This window comes from Engraulis encrasicolus, chromosome 16 (assembly GCF_034702125.1).
Source record: "Engraulis encrasicolus isolate BLACKSEA-1 chromosome 16, IST_EnEncr_1.0, whole genome shotgun sequence".
NCBI classification, from domain to species: Eukaryota; Metazoa; Chordata; class Actinopteri; order Clupeiformes; family Engraulidae; genus Engraulis; species Engraulis encrasicolus.
The window spans coordinates 26,756,242-26,770,106 of NC_085872.1; the positions used below are offsets into that span (position 1 = coordinate 26,756,242).

Consider the following 13,865-nt stretch of genomic DNA (forward strand, 5'->3'; position numbering starts at 1 on the left):
AAACATTAGAAAGATTTTTTTTCCTGTGTTGTAATGAAAGTCTTTTTTTGTAACCATCAGGAGCATACTCCCTCTCCATACGAGACTGGGATGAGGTGAAGGGAGACAATGTGAAACACTACAAGATCCGCAAACTTGACAACGGAGGCTACTACATCACGACCAGAGCCCAGTTCGATACACTACAGAAACTTGTGAAGCACTACACAGGTATGTGAAGAGCCAAGTAATGTTTTTAAACCACAAGACTATTTTTATTATACATGTAAGGGCAGTTATGGGTAAAGGCAGTCATAATTAAGTGGTTAGGGCGTCAGATTAAAGGCGTCAGCCCAAAGGTTGCCGGTTCGATTCCCGAACCGCCAGGATGGGTGGGGGGTGAGTAATTAACCAGTGCTCTCCACCATCCTCCTCCATGACTGCTCCCTTAGGGGCGCCATTGGGGGCTGCCCCCTTGCATGAGTGAGGCATAAATGCAATTTTGTTGCCTGCAGTGTGCACTTGTGTGCTGGAAGTGCTGTGTCACAATGACGATGGGAGCTGGAGGGTTTTCACATCGCTATACAACAACCCAGAAGGCCAAGGCCTGTCGACTGCAAATATTTTGTGCTTATAAAAAATATTGGGCTTTTTTGCCTTTATTTTCGACAGGACAGTGTAGGAGAGACAGGGAATGAGTGGGGAGAGAGAGACGGGGAAGGGTCGGTAAATAACCCGGGCCGGAATCAAACCCGGGTCACCGGCGTAGTAACCCAGAGCCTTACCGTTAGGACACGGCAGAGCCTAATATTTTTGCTTTGTTGTTGCAAGAAAAATGTGCCCTCACTCACTCACTCACTCACTCACTCACTCACTCACTCACTCACTCACTCACTCACTCACTCACTCACTCACTCACTCACTCACTCACTCACTCACTCACTCACTCACTCACTCACTCACTCACTCACTCACTCACTCACTCACTCACTCACTCACTCACTCACTCACACTTTCACACCCAATCCGTTTGGGTGTGCGTGTAGTTGCTAGCAGCAGATAGTACTGGTGTTTGTGCAGTGATGGGTGAGGTATCCAGAGTGGCACGACCAGGTGCTGTGCATCTGCTACAAGGCGAGAGAAATGGGGAACGCCGCGGCAGGGCGCCTTAAAGGCCGTTTGAACTCCTGAAGTTCTCCTTTTCGATGAGATCACTGATGTCTTAACTCGGACTCTCTGAAGTGTCATGTGTGAATGTGGAGTGACTGAATGCCAGAGAGCAGAAAACCCGCCCGTCTCCTGCAAAACCATCTAGCCAGCGGCTCAACCTCAAAAGGGGATTTGTCATGAGTGCTCAAGCGGAATAAGTGATCTGTTGCCATAATACTGACTTGGCTTCTTGTATCGGATAAAGGTGGTGATGGTGCACCAGAGAGCTTTTTTTAAGCGCAAGTGCTACCTGCCAAGATGACTTAGAGATGTTTTTGGAGCGCTTTCCTTATGGTGGTATGGTGTGTAACATTTTTTTTATCAAGAGAACTTAAAGGGTAACTTCAGCCAATTTCAACATGCAGTTGTAATGCTCACACTACCCTGGACTTGTCAGTACCTGAGATTTTTTTTTTCTTCAGCCTTTTCCAAGATCCTGGTCATTGTAATGGGGGCAGGTGTTTGTTTACATTTCAAAAAACATCTTGATTTATTCCCAAAAACATCCAAAAAGTTAAGCAACATCAGCAGACAACTAGCAAATAGCGATACCTTTTGTGGAAAAAAATTGGAGTAGGCCTATGTTAAGATTTTTTAAAAGGTAAACAAACACCTGCCCCCATTAGAATAGCTTGTATCTTGGAAAGGGCAGAGCCAAAAAAATACAGCATCACCAGGTACTGACAAGTCAAGGGTAGCATGAGCAATACAACAGCATATTGAACTTGGCAGGAGTGCTCCTTTAACATATCAGTGGGCAACTTTTTTGTGAATCCAATTGGAACATTGTAGGGCTTTCACGAGGTTCCATTTGTACCGCCACCATAACATGTGTAAGAAGTGATTTTGGCCCTCTGCAACAATGAGTGCGTATACATGCAGTTCAGTATCCCGAATATGATCGGGATATTAAGTGTCCCAAATTTGCGTTTGCGCATATAAACACTTCAGTATCCCGAATAAGCCCTTATTCGGGATACTGAGAAATCGGGATATGCTAGGTGGAGTTTTCCGAAAGAAGCCGGGATGCTGAGGCATGTATACACCTTATCCCGAATACAGGGGCTTCCCATGGAACGCTGTTGCTGGTATCCAGGCTACACGCATTTGAAGAGAATTCTATAACGGCCAAGAATGTAGGCTGAGATATAACGTTCTGTGCGCATATAAACACCTTATCCCGAATATGATCATAACCGGGATCTGCCTCATATTCGGGATACTGAACTGCATGTAAACGCACTCATTGTGTTTATGCCTGGGTCGCTGCCAGAATGTGTGTTCTGTCCTTACATAACTAATGAGAAATGTTTGTCCAAATTATTGCGCCCCTCCACCTCACTCTATAAGAGCTTTAGCTACTGTTATTATTGCAATGTTGGTAGCGCAGGATTGCCGGTGGAACAGCCAGAGCTCTCCTAAGTGCAAGGCTGCAAACATTATAATTAACAAAATGATAGTCTAGCATTTCATAAGGCCCTGCAGTGGTGTTGGTTAGGCCACTCGCTGAATTGTTTTTCTGTGATTTATGCGAGCTTTCCGTCAGTAACATGACTCCCGAGTTGGACAATTATTTGAAAGTGACATCATCGTTTAGATCTCATTTAGTTAAGTGCCATTGGCGCTTTACCTTTTACAATGCTTCTTTCTCTCGTTCTCATACGAATACCTCTCTCTTTCTCTCGCTCTCTCTCTCTCTCTCTCTCTCTCTCTCTCTCTCTCTCTCTCTCTCTCTTTTCTCACCCCATACCCTCCTCCAGAGCACGCTGACGGGCTGTGCCACCGATTGACCACGGTGTGTCCAACGGTGAAGCCCCAGACGCAAGGCCTGGCCAAGGATGCCTGGGAGATCCCACGGGAGTCCCTGAGGCTGGAGGTGAAGCTGGGCCAGGGATGCTTCGGGGAGGTGTGGATGGGTAAGTGCTCCCAGCCCAGGCATGCGCCTGCGTACACACACACACACACACACACACACACACACACACACACACACACACACACACACACATGCAAACACACGCGTGTTGTGCGCACATTCGCAAACACATGCACTATACATACCCACACCAGAAGTACACACACGCTTGACACCACCACAGAAGCACACCATCAACAGCTCCGCCTCAAAGCAAGAGAGTGCCAAGACCATGCTCCCAGAAGCATACGTGCACACATATGCCCACATGTACGAAACACAGGCTCTTAGCACCCAAACCAACTAGAGGCCTGTCCCCACGAGCACGCACGCACGCACGCACGCACGCACGCACGCACGCACGCACGCACGCACGCACGCACGCACACCACACACACGCGTGCGCACACACACGCACACACGCACACATTTTCACAAATCTAGGTGACAGCCAATCCTCCATTAGCAAGTAGGCTAAATGGCATACACACACACACACGCACACGCACACACACACACACACACACACACACACACACACACACACACACACACACACACACACACACACACACACACACACACACACACACACACACACACACACACACAGTAGACAGCTGAATTGCACGTGGTGCCCTGCTTCTTGTGTCACTCTGCCTGCCTGCCTGCCTGGCTGGCTTCCCCAGTGGGGTAATTGCAGGTTCAGAGGCAGGCGCACAGCTCAGCTCAGCTCAGCTCAGCACAGCACAGGGCTGGCTGCAAGTACAGCTGGATATAAACCAAAACAACAGCTCAGGCATTTACCAGACCAGCCCCTCAACCCCCCTTGCTGCACTACAGTTCTAATGGGCTCCGTCCACTGTATACATTAAGGGTGCACCAATCAAAGCTGCCCCCTCCAAACTGTGGGCCGGTCTCTAAGGGAAAGAAATGAAGCAAAACGGTCTGCCTATTGGGTAAACGCCCTGAATGTCGTATTACCAGTCCAGTCCCTGGCTGCAAGCAAATGTGGCAGGAGGAGCTCTGCAGCGGCAGCAGCAGCAGCAGCAGCCTGGGCCCTTTCATCCTGCTCTTCAAAGAGGCCTGGCCTCACTGCACGCCCCGACCTGCCAGAGCGGGTGATTACACGCGCTCAGGAATTCCACTCATCTCTCCCTGAGTGTTTTTGCGTGTGTGCGTGTGTGTGTGCGTGTGTGTGCGCGCGCGCATGTGCATGTGTGTGTGTGCATGCCTGTGTGCGCGCCAGACTTGAGTCTCTGCCAAGAAGAAGAAGCACATGCTCCTGTGTTTGATCCTTGGCAGCTCTTATTTGTTTGTTTTTGTTTTTTTATTCCTGTTTTCATTTTGTTCTTTTTTATTTTTACAGTGTCTGTTTATAGTTTTCAACCCCTATTCTTATAATACAGTCATTTTTTTATTACATTTAGCACTGTTTTTTATTTCTTGAATCCAGACTGATGCCCCTTTTTCCACTGACGTAGTATATTCAAATCAGTGTTTTTTTTTTCAGTTCGTCGTATTTTGTATTCCTGCATCCTAACGGAGTTCGTGTTTGTAATTTTGATCCTCCGTCACCACCATCTAACAAATAGCTCTATATAGCCCTCTGGCTATCTGATCAGTAGTGTCACTCAAAGTACGGTATTAAGAAAAGATTCGCCTGAGGTATTCATACTCAGCCCTTGGTTTTGTGAGCTGTAAACAAGCGTAGTGTTTTTTTGGCTAAGCTTTGAGCATTAGCCAATCAGAATTTTTGCCTGGGGGGCATGAAATGCAAGAGTGGAATCTTATTGGCTGCCTGTTGCGCTCAAATGTCAACAGGCCCTGACTGTTGCAACAGTGAATTATGGTCATTGCATCTTTTGATGTCTCTGTCTGTGCAAGTCTAGCAGGTTTCGTATTTCCCCTTTGCTATTGTGCCTAGTAATGGTGAAATACTACACTGCCACTTTAAGAATGCGGTAGGCATGAGGATGATGTGCTGGGATCTTCTCCGTTCATTTTGTCATATATTGTCACTTCCATTGAACACCTAGTTAGAGTTAGTTTGTCAGTAGGAGTGCATGGTATCACTTACCATAATGTTTGCCTTGTCTGATCCTTCAGAGTAAAGACTGTTTACAGTACAATGCATGACTTGTGTCAAACAGGCACGTGGAACGGTACGACCAAGGTGGCCATTAAGACGCTGAAGCCAGGCACCATGTCTCCTGAGGCCTTCCTGCAGGAGGCCCAGATCATGAAGAAGCTGCGGCACGACAAGCTGGTGCCCCTCTACGCCGTGGTGTCGGAGGAGCCCATCTACATCGTCACAGAGTACATGGGACAAGGTACTGCACAGAGATATCATGCATACTACATACACAGCTGAAGTAGCGTACAGAGTACATGGGACAAGGTACTGCACAGAGATATCATGCATACTACATACACAGCTGAAGTAGCATACAGAGTACATGGGACAAGGTACTGCACAGAGATGTATACTACATACACAGCTGAAGTAGCGTACAGAGTACATGGGACAAGGTACTGCACAGAGTACATGGGACAAGGTACTGCGCAGAGATATCATGCATACTACATGCACAGCTGTGGTAACACTTTATAATACTGTATCCTTGTCATTATAAAGGTATTACATAGTGTTACCAAGTAGGGTAGTCAGCTAGACGAACCCACTTAGCAGCAGAAAATGTATACATGACGGATTGGTCAGCATAGTGTTTCTCAACGAGGACTCTAGACGCCCTCGGGGACGTTAGAGAGTCCTTGTGGGGTGTTGGAAAGGATACAGTTGAGAGGAGAGGTGCTCAGTTGCAATTGAGGTGCATTAGTCTATTTTATATTTTAGGGGGGCAGGGTTATGATGAGGTCAGGGGGACATTTGGAGGCTTATGATGAGGTCAAGAGGGAGTTTCTTCCAGAAAGATTGAGAACCACTGATCTAGCATCACACCATATGATGCTCTGTTAGGTGCTTGCATGTGTTTTATTTTTTCAGTTTTAGTTTGAATCACACGTTGGGGAGCGATTAGCATGGTGACAACACTGCTGTTTTGACCTGATTGTGTGTCGTCAAGCAGTTTGAGCACCAAGCGTTGGTTCCACAGCTTTGCCTATGCTGCCATGCCTATTCATTGGACGTTATAGTCTGGCTTGCCAGCCTACAGTTGAAGGGAAACCTTCCGGATGTGTTTCTGAGTGCCCTGTGTGTTGTTATGCAGGTCTTGTGCGTGTAAACCGGTCAACACACTTTCAGAAAATCCAAAGTACCCAGCAGAGGGAGTCACTGGATTTCAGGGAAGCTCTTTTGGTTGCTTAGGAACGTCTTTCTGGGACCTAGTTCTTTCTTCTCACTTTTCCCCTTCTAGTGCTCCAGCCCTTAAACAATGTGGAGCTCTGTGGAAAAAACTTCAGGAAAGCACTGACCCAGAAAGCTGAACAGCTTGCATCATATTTTTACATACATCAACGATGAACAAAGACCAACACGAGCGCATACACTTGTAGGGACCTAGTACTCAGTTTACAAATGAATAAGTGAGTTCATTCAATTATGGACAGTTCAGTTATTGCTTTGGCCAGTGTTGGTTCTTGTTGCAGGAGGATATATTGATTGCAAGCAAGATGTCTACTACCATAAATGTGCTGTATAGTGTATACACATTTTGCTATGTTATGATTTTATTGAAATGAAGTCTTCCATCTGGCTGTAAATAAGCTCATTTTTTTCACAGCAGGAATTTTTCATCTGAAATCTGGTTCCACTAAATCTTTCTTGTTTTCAGTGTGTGTTGAACTTGCTGTCTGTGGTGGCAGTTTGCTGCCATCACAGCAGACACGGATTAAGTTTATAACTCCACACTTATCCTATGAGATTTGTCAGTTCTTCCCCTGGAGAAGAAGATGGAAGTCTGTGTGTCTGCTGCTGTTACGCTGTCAGCAGCACACATTCCACTCTCCACACACATGGCAAGCCTTTCCCCCAGCGCTTAAAACCAAACTTGCATGCTTTGGTTGGAAAAACAATTCAAAATCGGCCAGGAGGTGGGGGAAAAAACAGATGCCAGATGCCTTTCTTGTCTGATATAGTGGTGTGTGAAGGATAATCCATATCACTGGTTATTTTCTCTTAATGCCTCACCATGTATCTGTGTTTTTTTCTTGTGTGTGTTTAGGGAGTCTGCTGGACTTCTTAAAAGAGGGAGATGGTAAATATCTGAAGCTGCCCCAGCTGGTGGACATGGCTGCACAGGTAGGAGCACTATTCCACCCTCATGTCTTCATATATGTCCATGAATATGTCAATCCCTTTTTTATTCCGGTCATAAGTCGGTCATTACATGCTCATGCTGAAATCCTTGCTGCAAGACTGTCATTCCATGATTTGTGTCTTCCCAAGCTCACACGGTAACTCTTTACTTTACGGCACAGTTACCATATGTAATTACTGTGTTAACACCCAGCAGATCAATAGTTTCTGAAACACTCAAACCAAGCCTTTCTGGCACCAACTAGTCATGCCATGTTCAAAGTCATTTAAATATCCTTTCTTCCCCATTCTGATGCTCTGTTTGAGCTGCATCAGATCACCCGACCTTGTCTACATGCATACCGTATATGCATTGAGTTGCCACCATGTGATTGGCTGATCAAAAAAATTGATGAACAGTTGGAAAGGTGTGCCTATTAAAGTGGCCGGTGAGCGTATTCCTCTGGATGTCATAATTTGGAGCACTCAACTGGTGCTCCTTTGACGCCACTTTCTCCTTCATTTGTCGAGCCACTTTTTGTCAAGGTGCTCTCTAATGGTCCTCCCCCACTCCCCTCCCAAGCGTCTTTGACTTGCAGCCTCATTACGATGTTACTGAGTGTTCCCAGCTCCTCAGCCATTCTGTCTGCCGGAAGGATGGATGTGTAATTGAGTAGTAGTGCATTGCTAAAATGTCATCGCTACGCCTTCTCATTCCTCCCACCCCTGATGGCTGTCCGTATTAGCCAGCCACTAGTGCACTGGCATTGACTTGGCTGGCTGGGGTGTGCACTGCACTGTACAGTATGACGGTGCCCCATTGACCCCGTCCCCGAGGTTTTATCCTCGGCTGAGCGTTTAACCGCCTGGTCGGGCTAATTGTCGTCCCACTTTAAGGCCCTAATGGAATGAAATGAAGCAGCGCTAGATGAAGGTGCGAGGCGAGGTCAGCCGTCCGCTTGAAATAAATGACCAAAAATTGCAGACTGATTGTGCGTATGAGGGCTCGTTGCCCGAATTAAGAGGCTCTCAAGGGTCCTGTTTTCGTAGGCTAAGTGTTCTCTCCGTTGCAACTGCATGTTATACAGGCATTTTTTGCAAGAGCATTTACACATAATTTAACTATTCACCAGTTGTCCGTGCTTATCTGCTGAAGATGAGGCCTTGAACACTAATGCAAGAGATGTGGCAAGTGTAATGTCAAGTCATGTTAATGTCAAGATTCTGTTAAGAAGCCACCCCAGGAGCTGCGTGGAGCTCTCCTAGCATTACTGTAATTTGGTGAAAGCACTAACGGTGACCTTTGCCATTACATCTTCATCACCCATAACACTGAATTGATTGAAGCAGTCATTTTCGTCTGACCTTAATGTAGATGTCGATGGACAACGATACTTGGAAAGTTGGTGTGTGTTTTAGAGCTCCTCTTAAGGCAGGGATGGGGAACCTATGTCTCGAGGGCCATTTGCGGCCCAGAGGCCGTCTCATCCGCCATAATTTTAATGTTATGCCATGTTTCATGTTTCACATGAAATATGGCATGTTTTGTAAAGCAATGTCAGAAATTACATTTGCACAGTGAAGTAACATTTTCAGGGGAGCTAGTGAAGGTGGGGTCTGATGTAAAGGTGGCCTCCTTCAATATAGGCCTTAAAGTGATACTGTCCCATTTTTGGAAATAAGCTCATATTACAACTCCCCTTCAATAAATGATTGAGTTTTACCTTTCTCCTGTACTTCCTGCCGTTCTCTGAGTACGGCAGTGCCAATTTTACCTCCAATCTAGCTGTTAACATTGACTCCTAGCTGGCGGCTAACTGGTCTCATAGGACTCAATGTTGACTGCTAGCGTGGAGGTAAAATTTGCACTGCCATACTCGGAGAACAATTGAAAGTACAGGAGAAAGGTAAAACTCAATTATTTAACTCCAGGGGAGGTGTAATATGAGCTTATTTCCAAAAATGGGACAGTATCACTTTAAGTGCAGAGGGAAATCCTGGTTTGTGTTCATAGTACAGCCTTTGGAGGACTTTTTAGAGTTTGAAGTGGCCCCTTGTAAGAAAAGGGTTTCCCACCCCTGATCTAAGGTAGGGCTGGGCGATGTGGAAAAAAACTATATCACGATATGGATTACTTTATATCACGATAACGATATACATCACGATAAAGCACAATTACATACGTTTTCAGTTATTCTCTTTATTTGCTCTTTATTTTTTCATGTCGCCAAACAACCTTTCTTTAAAATTGTTCTTTTTATTCTTATTTTTACAGTTACATGAACTTATAGTGTGTATTGTGACAACATGAAATGTAATTAAATGACATTCAATTGTATAAAATTGATAAAAATTACTATCACGATATAAACGATATAGGAGAAAGGTCACGATATACACTTTTATATCACAATAACGATATATATCGTCATATTGCCCAGCCCTAATCTAAGGTACAGTATTCTGTATACTGCTGTACACACTGTGTCTAATGGGGTGCCACTACGGGACGGGGCTGATGGATTAGCGGCCCGCTGCTAACAAGTCCTGGCAGGTTCTAATTGCTGTCCTTCTTTCACAGATCTCAGATGGCATGGCTTTCATTGAGAGGATGAACTACATTCACAGGGACCTGCGAGCGGCCAATATCCTGGTTAGCGAGAACCTGGTGTGCAAGATTGCAGACTTTGGCCTGGCCAGACTGATCGAAGACAACGAGTACACAGCCAGACAAGGTTTGCTCTAAAATTCATGATATTATGTTAATAATAATAATAATAATAATAATAATAATAATAATAATAATAATAATAATAATAATAATAATAATACTTGTATTTGTATAGCACTGTATCATACAAGGCATGCAAGTGCTTAACAAGTGGGAAAAAAACATTGTTAGAGAAGGATTTCAAAGGAGAAATAGAGAGGAGAGACAGAGAATAGCAAGAAGACAGAGGAAGAAGAGATAGATAGAGATTGTAGAGCCATAAGGTCCATATAGGTTGGGCCCAGGATTCTTAGAGGCGTAAGGTCCACAGTAGCTGGGTCCAGCATAAGTCATAGATTGTCACACGGAATTCGGGCGCTCAGATGTGGCCCCTCCTGGCATCAGGGGTGAGGGAAAAACTCCCTTTTCACTTGATTCATAGTTTGTAGGGGGAAAAAGCTCAGTGAGGTCTGAGAGAAAAACCCTATAGTCAGGAAGAAACCTCAGGCAGAGACCAGCGGCCACCTAGGGGAGCCCCCTGCCATGTTAGCACACACGTAAATGGCTCACTACAGACACACTGTGTCACCACAACAGACATAATGCACAGATGCACAGATAAACATAGGCCTACTACCAGCAGAACGAGTAAAAGACACGGCAAAAATAAGCAGTCAAAATCTTTGCTAATGAAATGAACCTCATTTCTTACGTAGCCTAATTCAATATATTTCAGTGTATGCCATTTGGGTAATATAATGCTGTGACGGTGCGTTTGAAATGCATTAGATCGAGCCCTGGCTGACAGTGGAGATGAGTGCAGTATTGGTCCAAGTAAAGGGGTCTAGTAGTGTTGCATGATGCTGACACCTGCTGGAGAATACTAGCATTACATCCTTATTTCAATCATTTCCATTGATGTGATGTGAAGATGTGTTGCTATATATATTTTTTAAAGTTTATTGGTACACTGTGCAGGAAATGGTCAAAAAAGATACTGCAACTATGCTGCTCATTGAAACTGGGCTGCCAATTGCCAAATTTCATGTGCTCTGCAAGCCCGCTTAATAATAATGATAAACTGTACTTAGGGATTGCTACTATTGCTTTGCAAGCCCGCTTAATTAGGTCACACAGCAACACACCCTTAGGAGTCTTTATTAATGATGCAACTAATTAGGCTCATTAACTGTTTCATGTACAACATGCCCTGGACTGTGGAACTGACAGACTGACCGCTCTGTGTCACTGGAGGTCACGGGCGTCTTTGGAGCACTCAGAACTCAACCTCCCCCCAGCAAACCCCATCCCGCATCATTAACCGTTTCTGCGTTTACCACACTGTGTAACGCGGGCAGTGTCTGACCTGAAACTGCTTTGTATTTTCTGGATAGAAAGGGCATGGCAATCTTTTTATGTTCTTGGAGGTCACTTCATCACTCCCCTTCCTCCATCTCTCTCCCCCACCCCCACCCCCGCCCCCGCCCTACACAGGAGCCAAGTTCCCCATCAAGTGGACAGCGCCCGAGGCCGCCCTCTACGGACGCTTCACCATCAAGTCGGACGTCTGGTCCTTTGGCATCCTGCTGACCGAGCTGGTGACCAAGGGCAGAGTGCCATACCCAGGTGAGTGAGGAAGCTCGTGTGACGGAGGTCATCTTGCACCTGTCCGTCCCCCTCAGGGCGTGAACGTGCGACCTCGTCAACTACATCGGTTCGAAAATGGGAGGCACAGTACGATACCGCTGGACTAAAGGACCAGTCCCCCCAGACCAACGGCATCGACACTGTATGAGGCTCAGGGAGGGAGGTTTACTAACGTTCCACGCCAAACTCTGCTAGTTGGCCTCTGTTAAACTCGCCTCCACGCCTTGGTAACGCTGTCCGCCCGTCAGTCCGTTCTCTGGTCAGACGGTTTGGTTGGTCGGTCTGCCTGCTCGAGGAGACAGCTGGTCCTCCTTTGTGCATGTACTTCATTAAGCAGGCTGTCACACATTGTCGTGTTCACTGACACTTTGGCGAGAGTGTAATTAATCTCTGCCGGGGAGTCCACACACATGCACATATGCACCAGACAACAGAGTATACAACATTTGACTCACAGTGTATTGTGGGGTTTAAAAAAATAATTCTATAGTGAATTAATGACTAAATCAGACCCTTAGACTAGTGGATTATGCGCTGTATTATAATATCGAGGACCAGACCAGACCAGCTCTGCTCTTTTCTTTTCTTTTTTATGTGCTTTCGTTTGGGTTATTTTTTTCCTGCTTGGCCCTGGCCTGGAGTCTCCTTCACCCGCTCTTCACCTTCCTGTCCTGCTCTCCTCCCCCTACTCTTGTCCCCTTTACTCTCTCTCTCTGTCATCTTCGGTTTATCCCCTACTGCGTGCCCCTGTCTTGTCTGCTGTTGGGGGGGGCCCCCCGCCAGCCCATTGTAGCCTTAAGAGAGAGTGCCGTTAAGCAGTGGGCATTTCTACAATGGTGCGATCTGAAGGGATTGTGTGTGTGTGTGTGTGTGTGTGTGTGGGGGGGGGGTGAGGTTGCCATCTGGCTGGCACAAGCCTGGGCCAGTGGGCACTGGTTTTGTTTACTGCCATCTGTGCCCGCCATGCCATGCCATGCCATGCCTGGGCTGAGCTACACCTCCGTCCCATGAGTTTGGTGCCAGGGCGCCAGCAACGCTCCAGACCCGCGACGGAGAGTATGTTTGCCCCCCGCCGTGCCCGTTTGGCTTTAGTTCTTATTCTTGCTCTCCATTGGGCAAGCTCGATTTCACACCTGTGTGTGTGGGCGGCCTGGGCAAGAGGGTGGCTGACTGAAGCCCAGCAGGGGTCACTCACACACACACTGGCCCAGTGGACTTGCAATGAGCAGATACTAACCCATATGCTGTCAGACACTCCCCCTGGGTCAACCCACCCAGATCACCCCCCTGCCCCTCCTCCTTCCTTACTCTTTTTTTTACCCTTTCTTTTTCATTATTTCTGTCTCCCTTTCCCCTCTCATTCACTTTTGCTCTTTTTCTCTTTTTCTCTCGCCTGCCTTTTTTTTTCCTTGGCTTCTCATTTCTTATACAGTACGTTTTTCTGAAGTCTCCTTTTTCCTCCTCTCACTTTTTGTGGCCCATTCTAACTCTTGTTCTCTCTCTGCTTCGCTCTTTGTGGCAGTGTCTCATGGGACTATGAGCTTGAAAGATGCAGTGAAGGGAAATGTTTTGGGTGACTAGAGCCGGGCCCTGGTTTTGTTGTAGGCATGAGCTGGGTGAAAACTTGCTGCTCAGGAGCCAGGGTCGCTGACAGCCATGGCTGGGCCCGGGATAAAAATCTCTGAATGGGCCCCCCCCTTCCTCCTTTATTTAATGCAAACATAGTGCATTCTCCCTTCCTCAAACCAACATATTTTGAAATAAAATAGAACCATTCATTACAACTCCATGGGGGCCCAGTTCTGGGCCCTCCTCAGTCCTGGGCCTGGGACAAAATACCCGTTTGTCTCCCCTCCCCTGTCTGTCTGGAGCTGTTCTAGTCCCCACCCACAGCGGTCTGTTACTGAGGTGCTGCTTTAGTTACCGCTGTGCTCGATTGTCTCTCGAGAGCGAGAGTAGGGGCTCCGCAGAATCCCAATTAGTTTAAAATGCATGAAACCGAAACCGAACCCAAATCCTGAAAAGGCAACGGAACAAAAACACAGGTGTGAGTTCTCCCGTTAATCTGACTATTGTGCTTTGCTGTGGTGCGTGCGTGCGTGCGTGCGTGCGTGAGTGATTTATTCTATGGGTATCTATGTGGGTTT

The 13,865-nt window shown here is 46.5% G+C and overlaps 1 protein-coding gene across 1 annotated transcript in view; it reads left to right on the forward strand.

Moving 5' to 3' along the window:
• The window catches only part of yes1 (YES proto-oncogene 1, Src family tyrosine kinase), a 37,619-nt gene that overhangs the window by 22,049 nt on the left and 1,705 nt on the right, over nucleotides 1-13,865 (forward strand). Inside the window, exons 6-11 of the mRNA XM_063219167.1 lie at nucleotides 61-210; nucleotides 2,949-3,104; nucleotides 5,257-5,436; nucleotides 7,288-7,364; nucleotides 9,943-10,096; nucleotides 11,566-11,697. Of these exons, the coding sequence (XP_063075237.1) occupies nucleotides 61-210; nucleotides 2,949-3,104; nucleotides 5,257-5,436; nucleotides 7,288-7,364; nucleotides 9,943-10,096; nucleotides 11,566-11,697 (849 nt within the window). The remainder of the gene's footprint in view (nucleotides 1-60; nucleotides 211-2,948; nucleotides 3,105-5,256; nucleotides 5,437-7,287; nucleotides 7,365-9,942; nucleotides 10,097-11,565; nucleotides 11,698-13,865) is intronic.